The following is a 23709-nucleotide window of genomic DNA, read 5'->3' on the forward strand; positions in this document are numbered from 1 at the left end:
AGCAGTCACCACCCAGTCTATTGTAACCTCATCTTTGTTAGCCTGAAAAAGGCCATTACTAATGACATACACAGGTTTTGTAGGGGAGTCCCAGGTTCAGGGCCTAACTCAGACCCGCTCGCGAGCGCTGAGCACTCACAAGAGAGTCGATGTTGGCCCAGTGCACATGCGCACGACGGAGGCGGCTCCGTCGTGCGCATGCGCGAGACCCGGATAGAGCCAAAAGCACTCCAGGGCTTGCGGCAACGAGATCCTACCACAAGGGTCTCGTCGCATGCCTGATGGTCACGATGGTCTTGACCATCGCGACCATCTTCCTGGCCGCTCGCTATAGCTGTGAGGCCGCTCTAAAAATTCAGAAGGACGGCCCTGATTCAGAGCGAGCTCTTTGTCAGAGCGTCCGGCTCTGAATCAGGGCCTCAGTGCAAACAGGGCTGACCCAGGAATAAGCCAAGTCCAAGGTGCGGTGTGACTGTCATCACCCCCTGATGAAGTCATCGACGACACCGGTTGGGCGTGGTCTAAACTGATGTTGAAGTTATCTGCTATCTCCAGAAGCAGCGCTGATCCGGAGGCTCCTATAGCGGTGGCGACTAAGAGATCTGCCAGCTGAGAAGAGCTGATTACTGGGCTATGTACAAAGTTTTTAACCGTGATGTATGTGAGCATTATTACAAGTAAAAGTATACTTTATATACTATTCTCACGAGTGCGCTATTCCTACTGTCTGCATCTTTGAGAAAATCTTGGAACCTCCTGGCAAGAGGAAATTTTGAGGATAAAGCAGCAAATACATCTCGAAATTTTATCTGGGGATCTATAGGATTACCTGCACTGAAGTGCATTGCTGTCTTGTGATAGAGATATATATATATATAATATATAATATATATATATATAATATATATGGCTTTTTTTTTGCTTTTTTTGTATTTTATTTCTCTTTTTAAGTGAGGTAACATGCTAATGAATGGTACATGTAGCTCTTCAGAAGAGTAATGTGCTGATACCGAGGTAATATTCAGCCTGTCTTTTCATTACTGAAACAAAGGATAATGATCAGTCCTTTTGAAGCTTGGACAGTCATACATGCAGCGCTCAAAGTATATCCGGTTGTACATCACTGCCATGGACTGTGGGTGAGTTGTACTGACATAGGAAGCCTGCAGCTACACTTGGTGTCATCTCATTGGCTGTTACTGTTTGGATGAAACCATCAATTAGTAAAAAGCATTTTGGTTAGCTAGGAGACTACAAGCATATCACTTACTCTACCTTTGTTCTGCTCCAGCTAGTGACACACTACACCCCTAATTTGCCAGCCAACAGCAACACAATGTAAGGGGTTTCAATGATTGTTATGTCGGGTATATCTGTTTGTTCCATAACGCATAATACTGTGGTCTAACAAATCAGCTTTAATTTTTTACATCTTCTTATGGAAACGTTTAGAAGCATCTCCGTAATTAATTTTGTGTCAATGGAAAATGATTGTTACAGCGCACCGGATTTCTGCCCCCTCTTACCGGGTCAGGCAGAGCTGGTATCAGGCAGTTCCTATGGGGCAATGGGCAGGAGGTCCCTGGCGCCCGCTGCTATGATGTCCGACTGGCTCTCTCCCTTCTGCAGCCGCTCACGGCACACTGCGGTGTGTCCCCGGTGGCTTGTCCCTCTGCTTACTATAGGTGACGTCATATAGGTGCCAAATTCAAGTCTCCTCCTATATAAGGAAGTTCTTGAGTGCACTCCTGTGCCAGTGTATGCGCTCACCTATCTCCAGCGTTCTGACATCTGTTCCTGACCTTGGCTATTTCAAGTGACCTGATTCTGTCTGATCCTTCGGTACTGTGTCTGCCGATTCCGGTTTTAACCTGGGCTATTCTTAGTGACCTGATTTAGTCTGATCCCCGGTACTGTACTGTTCGCATGATTTTGACCTGGCTTATTGACTACACTTTCATTCCTTACGGCGCACTTACACTCTAGTGCACGCCAGCACCCGTACTTCTGAACCGAGTCAGAGGGCCGTGACCTGCGTGTCGGGTGTAGCTAAGTCCAAACCCCCTTGCGGGGGTCACTGGTGAATACCACCGGCACATTAGACTCCGTGCCTTTGCACTGGGGATTTGCCAACCCTAAAGTACGGACAAGTATCCAATATATATCCGTGATTTGTGACAAAGATTATACAAGTACCAATTTATTTATTTTTTTGACAGCTGCAGCATGTGTCATTTTTTGTGAAGAAACAACGGTTTGTTCATCCATTTACATCCGCTGCTTGTTTATATACCCAAAATAAAAGGCGTTTCAAATCCTCCTCTTGACTTAATCCTAGTTGTCACTAACAAGGCGGTGTATTGTGCACCGAGTGTGTTAATGACCTGATGTGTATCCTGAAAACACCTAATGCTCATGAAAAATGTAATTTCTTTGTGTCAGACAGCCTGAATGTTTGTGGGGCCAATTTTGAAACTCGCTATCTTAACATTTTGTTGTTTTCTCTATTAAGTGACGCAAGATTGTTTAAAAGCAATTCTACATGCCTGTTTGTTGCCAGAAGCAAGACTTTTACCTAATGGTTATGTTAGATACACTCTGCAATAGAGCGTCTCTTCAGGTCTGTATCCACTAAGCGATTAAATAGGGCAAACGCTTGTTAATCGTTTGCAAATTGGGCTGTTTAATGTAAAAAACGACCAGCGGGCGCGCACGCTGGTCGTTTGTGACATCTATTATCGCCCGAACATGCTGGTCAACCTGACGAGAACGTCAGGTTGAGCAGGTTCGGGGATGATTGATGTGACTACACTGAACAACTGATCGCTCAGTGTAGGCACATCAGACTGTGAAACCCTCTTTTGGTGCTGGTTTCCTATTAGCAGTGCTGCAGTTGTTTTGTCGCAGGGCAACACAATTAGTCCCGAAGTGCCTCCCGATACGTATCGTGGATTTTTTTTTCTGTGTCCCGAAAGAAAAAATCCACAAAGTGCTGTTTATTTCACTTCTGCTATGGAGAAAACACATAGGTCCATGAAGTTATCATGCATCCTAAGTATTTTTCGGCCTAATTATCTTTTTATCTGGAAAAATAGGAAATGGGGATAAAAAAAACGCTACGAAAAATCACTGTTTTTCGTCGTTTACGGCTAATTGGATACTGGCCTTTGTCTGCCAGATTTAAAAGGGCAATAATTTGACCACGTAACCAGCCTGATTTTTGCATTTACTATTATTGCTCTTTTAAATATGGCAGGCAAAATCAGCAAACATCGTGGGTTTTGAAAATCCACTGCTTAGTGAATTAATCCCTAAAGCTGGGTACACACTGAGAGGTAGTTTTCTGAGCAGTTATTCATTTCACTTTTCCAGTTTCCTTCTTTAAAAGCAGCTCGGAATTGCTTCTTTGGGCTTGTACTAATTTTACTTTTGTTTTTCAAAGTCTTAAAAAGTAGTTATGTAAGATCATCCGTTATTGTTGTCTGTAATTAAGCATGCGCTGGTTTAATCAGCTAGAAGTTAACAATAGTGTTTGATGCATCATTTTGCAAGGAATACAGATTTTCCATCCAGTCCTTGTTTTAGAGAACCTTGACCTGCTCGGTTTGTAAAAGTAATCACGTTTTTGGTTTATAACTTGTAAATAGTCCAGTTTAGTTCCCTACAGAGAGCCTGCATGTATTAGTGCCATAGAATAGTCATTACCTTATACTTGTCATCCACGGCACAAACTTGTTGTTCTTTTGCTATTATTAGTATGTTTTAAGAGTCATTTTGTGTTTTGAAGCCTGCCGTAATGATACAATTCCCAAAAACGCTGTTGTATAGCAGCCGTGAACGAAGTCCAGCATGAAAAGACTTGTTGTAAGGTTGTGCGCTTTAAAATAAGATCCACACCTTTAACCATTTTGGGTCTGGACTGGATTGCGGACACTGAGAGGTGCCCAGTTGGGTGCTGAAGAGGTGACAACGTTGACGATTAACTATATACAAGCCGTACTGTCCGACTTGGAGCCCTTGGCAGAGGTGAAGCTTAGGCTTCGGGCTGTGGAATGGAGTGCAGAAGGAAAGTCCAGGGCAGAGTTAATTTCTTTCCCATGCTGCCGCTCCCTTTCAGATTTAACGTGAGTCCTGACAAATCCAGTTAAATATTTACAGAGCTGGCAACAAGGGTTTTTGAACTATTGCTCTTGCTTTTTTTGTGTTTACAATTCTGACCTAGTTCCTTTCTTTCTAGTGTCATCCAAGCTGCGCTACCCAGTCCCATCGACAAGGTAAGGTGCTCACATTTTGGCTAATAGATTAACACTATCCATTTGTATATCCTTGGGGACTTTCAGCCTCCCTCAGTCTCCTCAGATGATGTCACATGACATGAATTCCTTCTTCTCCGTTCTGCTTTCAGTATCCTCTGTGCTCTGTGACAATCCCATAGGTGGGAAAGGAGTGCTGGTAATGAGTTTTAGGTTTTGCGGTTTCTGGTGAGCTGTAATGGCACATAGCGAGCTCACCAGCTAGCCGGGGATCCTATGCAGTGAAATTAATTTCTATGGAGTATGGTATTATGGTGAAGAATGTTCTGTTACTTCAATGTCCTGTTACTGGTGGTAAATTGTGCAGGAGATGAGCTCTACTTGACATGTTTTGGGTAGTGATTTTCATGCGGTCCCCCTAATACATGGTTGACTTGTTATCAGCCAGCATTGAGCCCATGTACAGGGGTGACTCATGCTGACAGCAGCTGGTTATTACAGCGGCCTCGGGTCAGGCACCAGGACTGCTCTCTGTGTTGTAATCACGTTTCTTATTTCTGTTTCCTACATAAAACATAGCTTGTGTCTTAGTTTAAAAGGTCCTTGCCAGCGGGTATTTTTTATTTATTTACTTTTTAGCAAAAGGGTGTGGTATAAGTATATTTTATGCCTTTAGTCATTTCTCTAACCAGATTAATATCTAGTGATGATATAATAACATTCCAAAGCTGTATTTGACGCTCAAATTAATTACCATTTTTTCTTACATACATTTATATTATGATAGCCGAAAGTACGACGCCTACGCTACAGATACTTATATATATATATATATATATATATATATATATATATAATGTATGTATATGTATATATTATAATTATCTACACACATGCACTGATTGAAATTGAATAAATAAATATATAATATATATCATTTTCTCAATCACTGTGTGTGTGTGTGTGTGTGTGTGTGTGTGTGTGTATATACAGTGGGGGAGATTCTATTTGGCACAGTGCTGGATAGCCACGGGAGGGAGCTCCTGTGGCTATTCAATTTACCTCGCTGTTTGGTCGGACTGAAGAAACATAGATAAGAATAACTTGCCCCATCTAGTCTGCCCCATTTTTAAACATATTGTTACCTCAACTCTTGTTGATTCTTACTTCTTCTGAAGGATATCCTTATGTCTATCCCATGCATGTTTAAATTGCTCTACTGTCTTAGCCTCTACCACCTCTGATGGGAGGCTATTCCACTTGTCCACTACCCTTTCTGTGAAGTAATTTTTCCTCAAATTTCCCCTGACCTACCACCCTCCAGTTTCAGAACATGCCCTCTTGTTCTAATACTTCTCTTCCTTTGAAGAATGTCTCCTTCCTTTACCTTGTTAAAACCCTTGTTATATATTTGAACGTTTCTATCATGTTTCCCCTTTCCCTTCTCTGCTCCAAACTATACATATTAAGATCTTTTAGTCTTTCCTGGTGCGTTTTGTGGTGGAGACCTTGAACCATTTTAGTTGCCCTTCTTTGTACAGTCTCTAATGTATTAATATCCTTCTGGAGATATGGCCTCCAGAACGGAATACAGTATTCGAGATTAGGACGTACCAATGACCTATACAGTGGTATTATCACTTCTTTCTTTCTGCTACTGATTCCTCTCCCTATGCAACCAAGCATCTGACTTTCCTTCCTCATTGCTTTGTTACATTGTGTGCATTCCTTTAAGTCACCTGAAATAGTGACTCCTAGATCCCTTTCCTCTTCAGTAGTTTCCAGTATAGTGCCATTAATACTATATTTAGCCTTTGGATGTTTGAGACCCAAGTGCATGATCTTGCATTTTTTGTCATTAAACTGTAGTTGCCATGTTCTTGACCATTCCTCTAGTCTACCTAGATCATCAATCATTTGTTTTACCCCTCCTTGTGTGCCTACCCTGTTGCATACCTTTCTGTCATCTGCAAAAAGGCATAGTTTCCCTTCAATACCATTTGCAATGTCACAAATAAAGATATTAAAAAGCACTGGTCCAAGTACAGATCCCTGAGGTACTCCACTGGTAACATTTCCCTCTGGAGACTGCCTTCCATTTACTACAACTGTTTCCTATCCTGCAGCCATGATCTTATCCATTTATCTTTGTATCCAATCCCATGCTTTCCAGTTTATTTAACAGTCTGCGATATGGAACAGTGTCAAAAGCCTTACTAAAGTCTAGATAAGCTATATCTATGGCCCCCCTTTATCTATTTCCTTAGTCACCCAGTTAAAAAAGTCAATAACATTTGTTTGACATGATCTCCCCCCAGTAAATTCATGCTGTTTGGGGTCCTGCAAATTGCTGGATTTGAGATAATCTACGACTCTTTCTTTTAAGAGTGTTTCCATCAATTTCCCAACTACTGATGTAAGGCTCACTGGTCTGTAGTTGCTTGCCTCTTCCTTGCTTCCAATTTTGTGCAGTGGGACGACGTTTGCTCTTTTCACTAGTAGCTACTCCAGTAGCTAGTGACTGGTTCCACAATTCTGTCAATGGTGTTACCAGCACCCCTTTAAGCTCTTTTTTTAGTATCCTTGGATGTATCCCATCTGGCCCCATTGATTTATCCACTTTCAGTTTTGAGAGTTCTGTTAGGATCTTCTCCTCTGTAAATGTGCCTGTTCCTACCTAATTTTCCAGATTACACCTGCAACTTAACTGTGGCCCTTTGCCCTCTCTCTCAGTAGTGATTACTGAAGAAAAATAATTATTAAGATGATCAGCTTTTACATTGTCTCCCTCAACAAGACTCCCTTTTTCTGTCTTTAGTCTATTTATTCCACCTTTTGTTTTTCTCCTTTCGCTTAGATACTTAAAAAAAAGTTTTGCCTCCTTTATCCACTGACTGTGCTATTTTCTCCTCAGCTTTTGATTGGCACATCTGATTACTTTCTTTGCCTCTTTCTGTTTTACAATATACACATCTTTGTCCTCATTATTTTGCGTCTGCTTGTATTTCCTAAAGGCCATCTCACAATACTTGCTACCTCTTTCCCAAACCACACTGGCTTCCTTTTCCTTGTGGTTTTCCTAACCCCTGTGATACAAAGGTCTGTTGCCTTTAATATTGCACTTTTAAAATTTCCCCACCTCTCCTGCACTCCTTTCAAGTTCCTCCACTCTGCCGAAGATTCGCTTACACATCTTCCCATACCTGCAAAATCAGACTTCCTAAAATCTAACACCTTTGTTTTTGTATGGGATGAGTCAGTATGTGTCTTTATTCTGAACCATACTGCTTGATGATCACTGGATCCCAGGTTTTCACCCACTTTTACATCAGATATTGTGTCTCCATTTAGAAGTATTAAGTTTAATATTGCGCCTTTCCGAGTGGGCTCCCTCACCAATTGCTATAGGGAGGCTCCCTGCAATGAATTCAGGATGTCCCTACTTCTAGTGGAACTTGCCACAGACACCTCCCAGTTTATATCAGGTAGATTAAAATCTCCCATGATCATAACCTCTCCCTTTAATGCCATTTTAGTGATATCCTGCAATAGTTTATTGTCCAGTTCCTCTTCCTGACCTGGTGGTCTGTAGATCACCCCAATACGAAATAATAACTTTCTCCCGTTTCTATAGTCACCCAAAGGGACTCGTTATTTTCTTCAATACTATGTATTAATGTAGTATTTATGCTTTCCTTGACATACATTGCTATTCCTCCTCCTCTTATTCTTCCCACTCTGTCCTTCCTAAATAAAGTATATCCCGGTATAGCTGTGTCCCAGTCATGATTTTCATTGCACTATGACTCCGTAATAGTCACAATATCCAGATCATCCCTTGTCGTTATTGCAATTAGTTTGGGGATTTTATTTCCAAAGCACTTAGCATTTGGACACATTGCCCACGTGGCTCCCGTCCCGCTGTGTCAGGGAAGCTGTGTGTACTCAGTACTTGGCTCCCTGCTTCTCCCCTCTCCCCGCTGACCAGCGCTAGCACATGCTGCGCTGTGTTGTTTATCATAGCGCTGTTGAAACAGCGCTACACCCGGCTTCCTGCTTCTCCCCTCTCCCCGCTGATACACGCGGAGGGGGAGGTAATGGCCAAATAGCTGCCATAATCGGAGCCCTTAGGGCATGTGGAAGGGGGCGGAGCCTAAACAGCGCGGGCTCTATTCACTCTCTCTCCCCACTATACGCGGCAAGCAGCTGTAGATAACAGCGTGGCTGCCGTTTTTTAACTGTTTAAATGCCTGCAACTCTCCCTTACACAGGAAGAGTGCTGCAGACATACAGAAGGCTGGATTCTCTGGCTCCCCATTCCAGATAAGCACAGAAGGCTCTGGTACAGTGGCTGTGCATAATACACTGGGGGTGCAGGGAATCCGATCTGTGGAAAGGGAGTGGGGTGTGCTCCTCCTCTGTGTCCTAAGCCAGCCTTCTGTTTTTCATTACTTCTGTTTTGTACTCTGTCCCTCAGTGTGTGGTGACTGTGTGTATCCATGTCAAACAGAACAAAGGCGTCTCAAAAGGGTGTTTCTGTTTAAGGTGTAACATGCTGGGTCCACGTTATGTGATGCTTGTATAGCAATTGATCCACCTATGGCTCATACTGCCTCACCTGCGCCTACATGGGCCTCTGACATGGTAGGAGTAATGACGGATTTAACGTCAGAGTTAGCTGAGGCACGTAAGTCTCAGCCTCCCTGGGTTGCTGGGTTAACCAAGCCTCTTGACACCCTGGTACAGGTAATGGATACAGCTGTGTCCGCCCCCTCCACTTCCTGGCAAGGACCGACTCAAAAGCGTCCTTTATCGACTGTTCTCCAGTTAGAAGAGTCTGATGAGGAATTCCTCACTACTGAGGAGAGAGAATTGGAGGAAGCGTTACAGGATGAGACCCCTCTAGAGCTGGAGTCCATCTCTCCAGGGTAGAATATCTAATTATTTAATGAACGGTTTTTCTGTTCTCACTACATCTTCAACAACCGCTTTCACTTGCCTGGAAACAACCGGATAAACGGTTCCAAATTCCGCGCCGGTTTCCGTCTAGCTACCCTTTTCCATCATCCATGATGGAGAAGTGGGAAACGCCTCCTCCAGTAGATGCGTCCGTCTCCCGTCTCTCTAAGAAAACAGCACGCCCAGTACCGGGAGCTACAGTACTAAAAGATCCTTCGGACCGTAAATTGGAGACAACGTTAAGATCTACTTATACTGCAGCGGGTGCTCAACTTAGGCCCACTCTTGTTACAGCGTGGTTTAATAAGGCAGTGGTTGGTTAGGCTGACCAGTTGATTACAGGTGTGGACTATGGTATTTCCAGAGCACAGTTATGCCTACTAACAGAACACATCCGTGTGTCTGCAGTTTACCTGGGAGAAGCGTCAAAAGATATCAGTCAAATTAGTGCTTGCATATCTGCTTCTGCTATTTCTTGCCGCAGAGGCCTCTGGTTGCGCGCCTGGCATGCGGACGCTGAATCCAAGCGTGTGGTGGAGGGTTTACCATTCAGTGGAGACATGCTGTTTGGCCCGGAATTAGACAAATGGATATCCCAGGCCACGGGGGGTAAATCTTCCTTCCTCCCGTCAACTGCACCGGCTCCCAGAAGATCTTACTCTGGAGGTAGAGCCAGAGGTGCTCCCTCCTAAGCAAGAGGCGGCAGTGGTAGAGGTCGCCCACACATGGTTGCACGTAGACAGGAGCCTAAACCAGCGGAGAAACAGGTGGCATGACGGTCTTCTGGCCCACCTGGGACCTCCTACAGTGGGAGCCCGCCTGCAAGGATTTCAACAAGTTGGAAACCAGACCTCTCCAGAACCGTGGATCCGCAGACTAATCTCCCTGGGGTACCGAATAGACTTCGAGGTCCCCCCTCCACCTCGGTTCTTCACTACAAGTCTGCCATTACCTACAGACAAGGCCAGGGTTCTACAGGAGGCTATCCAGTCTCTAGTAGTATCATCTGTGATAGTTCCGGTTCCAGAACATCAAACTGGTTTGAGTAAAACCCCATACCTCCTTGGAGTACCCAAACTGGATGGATCGGTCGGGCCCATCTTGAACCTCAGGTCATTGAACCTCTATCTCAGGATGTATCTGTTCAAAATGGAGCCTCTGCAGTCTGTTATTGCGAGCTTGGAACCAGGAGAGTTCCTATTATCCCTGGATATCAAGGATGCCTATCTCCATGTTCCCATCTGGGAACCACACCAAGTCTTTCTGCGTTTCGCCATATTGAAAGATTATTATCAGTTTCTGGTGTTGCCGTTCGGGTTTTCCTCGGATCCCCGCATCTTCACCAAAACTCATGTCAGCCATGATTGCTCTCCTTCGGTCATCGGGAGTGAACATAATTCCTTATTTGGACGACCTGTTACTCAAAGCGCAATCGGTATCTCTTCTAACAAGTCATGCCTTCCTGACATATCAGACTCTAATACAACACGTTTGGATAATCAACTTCAAGAAAGCAGATCTCAATCCATCCCAGAAGCTGCTCTTTCTGGGCATGATCTTAGATACGGCATCACAGAGGATCTTTCTTCCAATAGACACAGCTCGAGATATCCGGTTGTTAGTTCAGCTGGTCCTGGTTCTTTGTCTGCGTCTCCTGGGGAAGATGGTAGCTGCCTTCAAGGCACTACAGTTCGGCCGGTTCCACTCCAGGGTTTTTTTTTCAGCTGGACCTACTAACACAGGGTCTCATCTGCTTCTACATCGACAGATCCGTCTGAGCCCAGCTACTAGAGTGGCCTTTCTCTGGTGGACACAATCCAACAATCTTTTAGCGGGCCAGAGATTCGGAGTGTGGGACTGGATCATCGTAACAACGGATTCCAGCCGTCAAGGATGGGGAGCAGTAGTCCTCGATTATCACTTTCAGGGTTTATGGTCCCCTCTAGAAAAAAATGTGTTGGAACTCACAGCGATTTACAATGCTCTGATAGAAGCAACAGAGTTTATGAGGACTCATCCAGTAAGAGTGCAGTCCGACAACGCGACGGCTGTCACATACATCAATCGCCAAGGAGAGACTCGAAGTCGCATGGCCATGCGAGAAGTATCTCAGATCCTCCGGTGGGCCGAGAGCCAGTCAGTAATCTTGTCGGTGGTATTCATCCCGGGTGTGGACAACTGGGAAACAGATTACCTAAACCGCCAGGATATCCATCCCGGGGAATGGAAGCTTCATCCAGATGTGTTCAACGCGCTAATACGTCGATGGGGATGTCCTCAGGTGGACCTCATGGCGTCACGATTGAATAGTCAGCCCCCGGTATACGTGTCAAGAGACGCTCTGACAGTTCCGTGGATCTACGACTTCGTTTACCTCTTTCCTCCGATTCCACCTGTTCCTCAACTGCTAAAATCCTATTGTCAGATGATCCGTGGCCCCTCCCTCTGCGCCTGGATCTGCTACTGTAGGGTCCTTTCGTACACCCCTACTTAGCGCAGCTCCGTTTAACGGAGTGGCTCTTGAAACCGATATACTAAGACCCCGAGGAATCACAGACTCTGTTATTCCCACCATGCTGCGCGCCAGGAAGCCAGTTTCGGCTGTGCATTATCATCGGATCTGGCGTTCTTATATCTCATGGTGTTCCAGTCGGTATCTTCCCTCTACGACTTTGGTTGTTCCGGTTTCTGTATTTTCTTCAGACGGGTCTGGATTCTGGCCTTCGTCTTGGAACTTTAAAGGTGCAGGTTTCTGCCCTTTCCATTTTTTTTCAACGGAAATTGGCCCTCATTCCTGAGGTGCAGACGTTTCTTCAGGGGGTCTTGCGTGGGCAGCCTCCTTTGGTACATCCGATAGCTCCCTTCGACTTGAACTCAGTGCTTCTGTTTTTTCAGTCGTCCATGATTGAACCTTTGGAAGAGATTGATATTAAGTACTTGTCTTGGAAGACTGTCCTCCTTCTGGCTCTAGCATCGGCTCGTAGATTTTCAGAATTGAGTGCTCTGTCCTATAGGCCACCTTACCTGGTGTTTCATGCTGATAGGGCGGAACTCTGGACGGGAGCCGCCTTCCTTCCCAAGTTAGTGTCCACTTTTCATATTAATCAGCCTATGGTGGTAACGTCTTTGGTGGAGGACTCTGGTGGTTCTTCTACCTTGGATGTGGTTAGAGCTCTCCGCATCTATGTTGACAGGACTGCTTCCCCTCCGTAAGTCTGAGTCGCTTTTTGTCCTCTATGATGCGGTTCGGAGGGGTTGGCCAGCGTCTAAGCAGACTTTGGCACGTTGGACCCGGCTGACTATTTATCAGGCTTATGTTTAGGCCGACCGTCTGCCTCCTTCGTCAATTCGGTTCATTCCACATGTTCTGTGGGGGCGTCATGGACGGCCGGTAGTGGAGCCTCCACGTCACAATTGTGCCGTGCGGCCACTTGGTCTTTGGTTCACACGTTTGTAAGGTTTTACAAATTGATACGTTTGCTGCTTCAGCATCCAGTTTTGGCCGCTTTGTTCTGCAGGTGCCACAGAGCGCTCCCGCCCGTGGGGAAAACTTTGGGACGTCCCTAGCGTAAGCACCTCCAGTGTCCCCTAGTGGTTGAAAGAGAAAATGGGATTTTGGTACTTACCGGTAAATCCTTTTCTCTGATTCCACAGGGGACACTGGACGCCCACCTCAGCGCTCTCTGCCTGCCTGTTCGGTTTGTTCAGTATGTTGTTTGTTTTGATTGTGTGTTATCTCCCTTTTACTCATCTTGTTCTCCATCTCCTCTCGGTCTTCATTTTCTAAACTGAGGGCTGATGGGGCATAGAGGGGGAGGAGCTTCACACTTCTGAATTATTTAAAGTGCCAGCTCCAGTTATCCATGCCTCTATACCCCAGCGTAAGCACCTCCAGTGTCCCCTGTGGAATCAGAGAAAAGGATTTACCGGTAAGTACCAAAATCCCATTTTTGATGCAGTGATTTCTATCTTCCCCTCTGTGTACTGGCAATACTTCTGAAAATGTTAGTGGTTGCCACCTGCTTTAGAGCAGCCCCTAACTTCCTGAATTCATCTTTTACTGCCATGACTTCAGCATTGGCCAGGTCATTTGTCCCTTGGTGGACATTGAAGGATTACTTCTCTTGCCTCCCTTGAGGGAGCGAGGAGAAAATCGACTAAAGTGCCGGCTGCGAGGCTGTTTTCCTGCTTAGCACGGCGATTTAGTCAGAGAATTCCTGTTCTCGTGACTAGATACCCAGGTTAAGTCGCGAGAACCGGCATTCTCAGACTTAGGGGTCTATTGACTAAGCAGTGTTAGAAGACAGAGTGAAAAGTGATAAGGTACCAGCCAATCAGCTCTCAACTGTCATTTTTCAAACACAGCCTGTGAGATGACAGTTGGGAGCTGATAGGGTGACAGCCAATCACTTACGTATTACTTTTCACTCTGTCTCCTAACACTGCTTAGTAAATAGACCCCTTAACCTCTTCCCGAATAAGCAAACAGTGCGGTGAATTGAATAGCTCCGGATGCTTCCTCCCGGAGCTATTCAGCATCGCGCTAAATTGCGTCTGTATATATACAAACATATAAATAAAAATCTAATTCTGGATCGTTAGTTTTAGTAGTATTGAAATGTTAGAAGGAAAGCTATTTTCTAAAATTGATGCCGGCTGGGGGTGTGCAACAAAGATGCTGTTGTAACAGATACCGGCCACTTACTTTTGTTAATGGGATTGGAATAATGAGACCCATCTGATTGGATGCTACTGCTTGCTGAAACCTTTTATCTTGTGCACCATTTTTCATACAGACCATGTGAGAGTCTGGAAGATTATATGTGTGGAACATATTGGGTTGGATAAATGTATTCAACATTCCCTATGTTCAGAATATATATAGACACTGACCATGTCGACGTTCAGCATGTCGACACTGTTATGTCAACATTGTTAGTATTTTGGTGTCATATGGTCCCTAACGCTAATCCTCATGGAAATGTCGACCTTTCCGCTGAATGTTTTTTGTTTCCTCTGTAGAGTAGGTTTTCCGTCCTCTGCCAATGTTCTGGAAAGGGATTATCTGCGGTATGCTAAACTTGGTTTCTCATGATTAATAAGTGTACTACATGATATTACACTATGGATTTTATATTTGCAAAGATGAAAAGATCTAAATGGCTATTAATGTTTTGTACCTGTTTTTTTGCTTCTGTTTTTTAAAAATGTATCATGTTTAAAGTTTTTATAACTTCTATATCTGTGTTTCTCTTTTATATATTTTTAGTGAGTGGGTGCCCCTTTCAGGCTCCGCTATTTACTAAAGACCATTTAAGCCTTTGTTAGCTACCTTGACTAGATCTATGTTTAACAGAACTATGTTACAGGGTTTTTATGTCTGGTCTCCCTACAGGTTGCTGCTCACACTCCCAGTATGTACTCTCAGGAACTGTTCCAACTTTCTCAGTATCTACAGGTAAATTCCAGTTGGATGACTTTGTAATTAGAAGAATTACGTTATTGAACATGATCTTTATATGGCTTTGCTGATTCATAAATAACCTGACACTTGGGGCATGGTATACAAATTGGCACACATTTTTTGAAAGATGTACCTTTCATGTTCTATTCCAGGGTGTTTAGGGAGGCTACCTTTACTGCATGATACAAATGTCCCCACTAGTCAAATATTGCCTCTCAACAGGTGCTGATGTCAGTAGGCAGCAGAGTCACCTGAGAATGCAGCTGTGCCACTGACTGCTCTGAGGTTTCTAGTGAATTGCAAGGGGTGATTCAGTTAAGCACAAGGTTGTGTTCCGCACATTGCGGGTGATTTACAGGGGGAAAACATTTCTCACACCCACCAAGTTTTCCTGCCGTAAGGTTCTGTCGAAACATTGCAGGATATTATAACCTGTATAAGGCTGCAAGGTTTTGACAGAGCCTTACTGCTTATTGAATCTCCCTTCCCAGGTAGATTCAAAGGGGGCGATTCAACGCGAATTGAATAGCGCCAGGAGCGAGCTCCCGGAGCTATTAACTTCAGTGCGCTGTGTGGTCAGAGCATGCTGGCTATAGCGCCTTTACAAGGGTGTTAAGGCGCGGTAAACTGCATTCTCTGACCAAAGTGCCGGGCGTGCGGCTGTTAGCGCTGCGCTATATAGAAAAATAGCCGCGCACCCGGCACTTTGGACGGATTTCTCTTTTCGCATCCCCAGGGGGGTGCGAGAAGAAATACTTGGTGCGCCCAAACAGCGCGGTGTATTGAATAGCTGCGGCAGTCCCTCCCGTCGCTATTCAATAGCGTGTTGAATTGAATTCCCCTCCAGTGAAGGTTGTCCTCATACCAAAAATAAAAGGTATAAGTGCTTATCGGTTTGTCTCTATGGATGCTTCATCTGGTCCCATTGGATGGATAAAGATGTCCAAAGGGTATCCCAGAAGTTTGTAGTCTTAAATTAGCTTGAAATAAGAAAGCTTTGCCATCATGAACCCCAAACACTTGTGTGATTCACCTTGTACTTTTCTCAAATTCTGGTTCCGAAATGCTCAATTTGGAGTTTGTTCCAAATCAAACAACTTATTGTAAAACTAGGAAAGTGTCCCAATACAAAGGCCAACTTCTGTGCTGGAAACTGTCTTTCATACAGCTATATTCCGCTCTCAAAGGCTGGAATTCTGCAACTGTGTTGCAAAGTAGTGTTCCCTCCGCACTCCATTATAGACATGTATAGATGTGTCCTCATACAACTATCCCTTTTCCTCCATATGGTGCAAGAAGCATGGCACAATCCCGTGCTGCGTACCTTTCCTAATTTTTCCTTAACTTAGGGATTGATTTAGAGATGTATGGAAGCCCGATGGTTAACGTACATCTCTAATGGTTCCGAACCCTAACGACACAGACTTTCTGGACCTGGCTGTCCAGTTCCGTCGGCCAGGATGAGTGAGTCTCGGTTTACACAGCCTGACCAAAGCAGCAACAATCGTGACCGATAGCTTGCGATGGAGAACCGAGGCGGTGTCTACGGATGCTACATCAGGATCGCAGCTGCATGCAGGAGGTGACTATATCCTAAATAAGTATAATTTTGCAAAGACACAAAAGAAAGAAAGAACAAAGACAAATATGCCTTACATGGTGCACTCTTGCATAATATATGAACAGTCAAAAAGATGCTAAATGAAATAATTAAAGCTTAACATTTAATATTATCCTTAAAATAAGTTCTCTACTGAAAAAATATATTTATAAATGAATCAATCAGGTTAATACTTCTCATAAATAGATGACAATATACCACCTTGCTGATAGAGAAATATGCAATGTGAAAAATTAACACATCATCTTCCAAAATCACAAGGTGTAAACTGGAAACAGTTTACTGTACTCTAGGTCCTAAGTATTACTGAGTGTACAAATAAATAATCAAAAGGACAAGTATAGTAAACAGAGCAGTTGAGAACGCAAATTTTCTATTTGAAAATACACATATTAATTACATGCGCGAAAATATACATGTAATGAACTTCAATCTCAGAGCCCTGGGTAAAAATTACAATGGGCTAGCACACCAAAAGAAAAACAGATATGGTGCCAATATTAATATAGTCAAGGCACCAGTACATATAGTACAACATATAGTTTGCAGCATATAGTGGATATATCCTATAAGTAAGGCATCTGTAACTTTAAATAGTCTTGATGTCTGTTGATGGATTGACATGAACAAGATATATATATAAAAAAAACAATATATCAGTGACAAAAACAATATAAATTAAACCCACATCTTATGGAATAATGAACAATGAGATATACTCAGCGTCACTGTCTGTCACCTGGCTATGAGTGGAAAAAACCCACTGTTGAAGGAAGTAAGGCCTGGGGAACAACAGCGTGGGATCACTTCTTCTGTCCCCTATCTGAATCAAAAGGGGGATGAGAGAGTGACAGCCACGTGGATCCCAGGTGAAACAACAGACAGCGCTTCTGCTGTCTGGGATAGGGCTGCGTCTCTCCCCTGATACCAAGGGGCATTGCAGGGGGAGTCAGCAGCTGAAAACCCAGATGAGAGAGCGCTAGAGAGAGATAGAAAAGTACCTGGGTAGTGAATCAAAAGCTGCAAAGCGGTGTGCTGAGAAGTTCCTGCTGCTGTGAGCGTGTGGACGCGCGTTTCGCCGGAGCTTGGTCACCTGATCGCCAGGAATTTCCTCTGACATACTGGTAAATAAAGGACTGAGGTCCAATCAAACGGCTGTGTCTAGGAGTGACAGAGGCATCGCCTTATCCACAAGCACATGGGATTCTGACAAATCACAGACAGACACTGTGATCCAAGGGAGTGACTGATGAGATTAATTAGCATATGTAAACAAAGTAGAGAGACATCATAGTTACTGCATGAAGTGATGATTATAATGGGACCATATGAGCAAATATTAGATTAAGAATATTAAAACAGCACCAGTCTCTTAAAAGATGTATAAAGGTATATAGTAAAAATAAATGTATGACATAAAAGTATACATTTGTAAATAAAAATAAGAATGAAGAAATGTAAGTTGAAAATAATGTATAGAGATCTTATATACTGGTGATAGGCATCCTAATATTGAAGCCATTGGGAAAAAATTATGTTGTGAAGTATAGTAGGAATAAATCCAATAAAATAGAAAGTACATCAAACAATAGTAAAGCAGTGGGAATATACACAGAAGAAGACTTGTGTACAAAAAACTAGATAAGAGTATGTGTAGAAAAAGTGAAGAAAAAAGAGAAAAAGGACGATTGTATGTGTGCGAGAGTATAAAAGATGTGTAAGATGGTATGTAAATATACATATCAAAATTAGATTGATTAGTCAATGTGAGAAGATGAATTAAATATAAAGAAACATAAACATAAAAGTGAAAATGTAGATAAATGAAGGAAGTGAAATGATGGTAAAAGGAAATGAGGTAATTAGGTCCTCGTTACAATAAGTGACATAAAAATGTGAAAAATGATATGGAAAGTGAATGTCAAGGATGATGATGATATGAAAAATGAGAATGTAATGAAGAAAAAAATAATAATTATATAAAATGAGGAATGCCTCAAAGTGATAGTACATTACAGAGTAAGTAATGCAAAAAACAGTATTGGGGACTGGAGGTGTTAAAAATCGAGTCATAGATAAATTAAAATCATTGAAGCAGAAAAATATATAGAAGAAAATGAGGGAAAAGATTTGAAAAAATATATGTATATGTGGGAATGGACGGAAGTACTATAGGAAGAATGAAAGAAAGTTACTCCGTAAGGAAAACCCCATAATTTATGTTTTCGTTTAGGCCACCAGGAGGACCTAATTACCTCATTTCCTTTTACCATCATTTCACCTGCCTTGTGTCCTTTTTCCTCAACCTAGCTACTCTTTCCTTTCTCTAATTTTTCTTCAATCTTGCGTCTCGTTTCACAAATAGTGTACTAGGTACTTAGTATTAGTGTTTTGGAGCGGCTAAGTGGCAAAGTCTGTGTCGCGATAAATGTGGCTGTTTGGTGCGATTTGAGGATAGGTGTATATTTACACGTGTGTGTGTTGTTCAAAGAAAAAAATATGTATTCTAATAGCTACAGAAAAGCACTCGTAGAGCTTCAGTGAAGATAAAACCAACAGATAAATCCTTTGTGGGTAGTATAAATAATCGTTGGTGCTGATGAGCCAAAATGGCTGCCACATCCTGGTATTATGTGCACGGTTTCTGCATTTCATGCAAATCTAAACCTCTGTATTATGTTCATACTATCTGCCTTGAGTCCTGTTGGAGAAAGTCACTATATAAATAAACTAATAATTATTATAAGTTTCAGCATCGGCAGTTCAAAGCTGCCACAACTTCTCTTTCAAGTTTTCATAGCTTGTGGAAGTAACCATGATTTGTACCGAAACTCTGTCAGCCAGTTTAATCAATTATTGAATTATCTTTGTGTGTGTATAATATATATAAATTGCCGCCTGTTTCTGTAATTCCAAATTATATTTGTGTATTATGTGTTTAGTGAGAGATTATATGGTAAGTAGACTCCAACCAGGAAACTTGTTTGTATCAGCCATTGTCGATTGTTACCTGCTCTTCTACATGCAGTGTGTACCACATATAACGACACATAACATTGTGTGTGCTTTCTGCAGGAGGCCTTACATCGGGAACAGATGTTGGAACAGAAGTTGGCCACTCTACAAAGGCTACTCGCCAATACACAGGAAGCTTCAGATACTAGTTGGCAGGTATCAAAAAGCGACCACTTCCTTTCTCCACGCAGATTGTGGAGGCTGCTGTAATGTGACATCCATTGAGGTGGTGTCATTAAAATGAAGGATGCTTCTAAATGAACTCACTAGGACAGCCTCAGAGATTAAGAGGAATATATCCTGCGACACTTGTTTAATATTTTGTGATGTAAACCAGATTTCCCCATACTGGCTTCATACCCTGTGATAGGTGACTGACACAAGACTCCTGTCTAATCCCAGGAGCCATGATCATTACCTGTGCCATAAAGGTAAAATAGATAAAAAAATGACCCCGACATTCCGCTGCTGATCTTCATAAAAGTAAAATATTACAGCACTTTCTGCATTGAACAGAGGAGTTCCTGCAGCACCTTTAGGGGAGGATCTGTAACATGCGAGCTTTGTGCCTGAAAGTGAAATAGAGTATAATGGTCTCATCACACTTATGAGTCCATACATTACAAATACACTATGTAGACAAAAGTTATAGGACACTGACAGCAAATAGATCATCAAGTTTTTATTGACGTCAGTACTTTGCAGTAATCACTGCACGTGGTAGACCTACAGACACCCGTCTTGGCAAACTGTGGACAAGTTCCTGGACAGCAGCAGGCGGTATGTTTTGCCATTCCACCTTAAGTCCAGTGACCAACTGTGACACTGAAGAAGGTCGAGTCGGCCTAGAACGCACCCGTCACTCCAGTTAGTCCCAGAGCTTCTCAATGGGGATAAGATCTGGACTTGTAGCTGTCCAGTCCATCCGGGTTACCGAATTTTCTGTATACCAGTCCAGAATCGCCTTGGAAACATGACAGGTGGCATTGTCATCCTGCTAAAAACATTTGTTGTATCTGTGCAAGTGTGTGGGCCTCCCTACAAAGTTCTTGTCGAAACCGCTACATTAGTGGCCATTTGGAACATGTGTGCAGTGGTATGTATGGTATGCATTTTGCTTGCGCGGGGTGTCCAATCAACCTTTGTCTACATAGTGTAATTAATTATCAATTAGTACTCCGGGTTCCTTTAGCACATGTGGGCAGATATTGTATGTCTTACTACAATAACCTCCTTCCTCCTGCTGTGTTGGATCAGTAACATGTAATGCTGATTTTCTGGTATATGCCAATGTTATCAATTGCATCTTTCTTGCTGTGTATGTATTTGGTAGTGTTCTGGGACTAGCATTGCTTTCCTTTACAATCTGTCTTCATCTTCAGTCCAGTCATTGCCTTTCATTCTTCTTTTTATCACCAATATTTTCTTCTGCAACCTCATAATTAGCCTTTTATTCCTAGAAATCTTATTACCATATTGTACTTGCACCCGTATTTATTTTATTTTTAAATATCCTATTAGGTATCTGATTTTATTTAACAGTACACTTTGTCTGACTACAAGTTCAGGTGCTAGTCTAAGCGGGTTGCACTTACCCTTCTATTCTGTTTGTTTTCTGGAAACTGAAGTCACATGATCCCGTGTTGTGATCACTGTTCCCTAAATATTCCCTTGTCTGTACATATAATATCTGCTATATTAGATACGTAGTAACTAATCCACATGTAATATCAGATTTATATATTACATAGTACCAAGACCAGCAGTAGTTGTTTTTTCTGCTGCTTGTGAAAGATACATTTCTCTATAAATAGTTCTAAATGGCGTAACTAGGATATTTGGAGCCCAGGGTAAGATGAAAAATGGAGCCCCCCCCCTTTGTGCGCTGAAAAATGGGGCGTGTCAACGTGACACACACCGCTCGTCACTCTGGGAACATTCCTTTCCATTCCATATGCACCTTAATGCCCCGAGTAGTAGTGCCCCTCTTGCAATGCCCACTGTAGTAGTGCCCCTTATGCAATGTCCCCATGTGGTAGTACCCTTGATGCAGTGCCTCCAGTAGATCACCCTTATACAGTGCCCCTTATGCAGTGCCCCAGTAGTGGGTCCCCCTTATGCGTGCCTCCAGTAGTTTCTCTTATACAGTGCCCCAGTAGTGATCCTCCCTATTGCAGTGCCCCCAGTAGTGAGCCCCCCCTATGCAGTGCCCCCTGTAGTGGTCCTCCCTATTCACTGCCCCCAGTAGTGATACAGTGGGCCCGGCCAGTACTGCATAACACACACAGACATACATACACAAAATACTGAATTACCTGAATCCCCGCGCCTGCCGCTCTCTGCTCCTCCGTCCTCCCGCTCAGTACTATGGGAGAGATGTTATGACGTCTCTCCCATCGGCCACTGCAGGAGCCGGAAGGCGGAGCTCATGAGTGAGCTCCAGCCCTGCTCAGCAGGCACAGCAGCCAATGAGAGTCTGTCTGATTCTCATTGGCTGCTGAAACACACACATCGCCGCCAGGTAGTACGAGTGTGCTACCCAGCGCCGGTGGTTATGTGTGTGTTACTGTGTAGTGCGGACCGCACTCACTGCAGTCCGCACTACACTGACTGACTGGGACGGACCTTTACCGTGGCTGGCTGATGTGTCCTTTAGACGCAGAAATCTGATCACACTATGCACCTCAAGGTTTGACCATGTTTCTGTCAACCTCGCCATCTTACAACTGATGTTGGGACAGTATGACTCATATGAGGCGCAGTCTAATGGCCGTGAGGGGAATCAGTGGTCTACCTGCTCTGGACTGGTGGGAAATTAGAATGTAATAAAGAACATTACACATGTGAGAGGTCTTGTTACCTTACTTATTGAACCGTCCTCATATACCACTTTCGGATTTTTACTAAATATGCTATTTCATAAATTCCCTTCTCAGTCATGCCTGGCAGGTAGAGAAGTCTACCTTATACTGGTGGTATTAGAATTCCCTTCCAGCGTTATTAAAGCTGCATCACCATCTAGTAAGAGCAGTACTAGTATAAGATATTAAATCTGGCTTCTCCTCTATGTACACTATAGGTTAAAAGAATCGGGTTATTTCTGATTACATCACATATTTCAAACTACAAATAGATTATTAATTTAATGTACCGTATGTGCATATTATGACAACACCTGTAGAAAGGTAATAAACCCCATTGAATTGCTTCATCTGTAGTATGTCTCCATTCCCTTTAAAACTATACACATTTACTGACAATCTGATGTTCCCAGTTCCTCAAGTCCAGGTAGTAAAGACTTATCCCTGGGTATTGACAGAATACTAAGGACGACCACAAGATGCTAGGGAATTGCAGCATATAAACAAGAAGAAAATTATAATCTAGGCATTTAGAGTAAATCAAAAGAGATTTTTTTTTTAATTCACTTTTCCAAATCAGATAGCCTTCATTCGTAATACTCGTCCTCAGAAATAGGCGAAGAATACAAACACCGCTTATCTTTAATTATTATGGAATTAAACTAATTTGAAATTGTGAAGTAAATGCAGCACCTGGAACAGTGCCAATACTGGGAACCAGCTATAGTTCCAGAACCAGACCAAAGTGCCAACCGACGTCAGGGCTGGTAGAAGGCAAGTTAGGGCGGTATGCAACCCAGGATCAGGGCTGGCAGCGGTGGTCAGGGTTGGCAGAAAGTATGTTAGGTCAGTATACAACACGAGTATTTAACATGCGGCCCTCAAGCTATTGTGGAACTACACACCCCAGCATGCCCTGCCGTAGTTTTGCTATTTAGGGAATGCTAAAACTGTTTCAGGGCATGCCAGGATGCATAGTTTCACAGCAGCTGGAGGGCTGCATGCTGAGTATCTCTGGTATACAAGGTCAGTATACAATCTGGGGATCAGGGCTGGCAGAAGGCAAGCTAAGTAAGTATACAATCCATGGTCAGGGCAGGTGGCAGACAAAGTGGAATTAGAAACGGCCTAAGACATAGCAGATGAGTATTTCTAGTACAACATAGTAGAATTCATCCTTGGTTTGTAAATTCAATCTCTGAATAAAACATTTTTTTATGGAATGAGCGAGTCTGTCAGCATGAAAAGTGTCATTTACTTAAAATCATTAATACTATGTTAATGGTTCCTCTTTACCACTCAGACCCATTCACAGGTATAATTTTTATTTGTTTTGTGGTACCATACACCTGACTGTTCAATTTCCAACCAGGCTCTTATAGATGAGGACCGACTGCTATCACGCCTGGAAGTCATGGGAAACCAGTTACAGGCTTACTCAAAAGTGAGTGTTGTGTATATTTCTGGGACACTTGTCTATCTCCTAAAGCATGTTTTTTCTTTTCATGGGATTTTGTTATTTATCACGGTGCATTT

The 23709-nt window shown here is 43.1% G+C and overlaps 1 protein-coding gene across 3 annotated transcripts in view; it reads left to right on the plus strand.

Annotated features, from left to right (window-relative positions):
- Positions 1-23709, plus strand: part of SLMAP (sarcolemma associated protein) — a 144440-nt gene that overhangs the window by 61191 nt on the left and 59540 nt on the right. For all 3 annotated transcript variants that reach the window (XM_088472687.1, XM_088472689.1, XM_088472688.1), the window contains exons 4-7: positions 4238-4274; positions 14608-14670; positions 19373-19468; positions 23546-23617. In XM_088472687.1, coding sequence (XP_088328813.1) covers positions 4238-4274; positions 14608-14670; positions 19373-19468; positions 23546-23617 — 268 coding nt within the window. The remainder of the gene's footprint in view (positions 1-4237; positions 4275-14607; positions 14671-19372; positions 19469-23545; positions 23618-23709) is intronic.

Source organism: Taudactylus pleione, unplaced genomic scaffold (assembly GCF_031769625.1).
Source record: "Taudactylus pleione unplaced genomic scaffold, aTauple2 ptg000128l, whole genome shotgun sequence".
In the NCBI taxonomy this organism is placed as follows: Eukaryota; Metazoa; Chordata; class Amphibia; order Anura; family Myobatrachidae; genus Taudactylus; species Taudactylus pleione.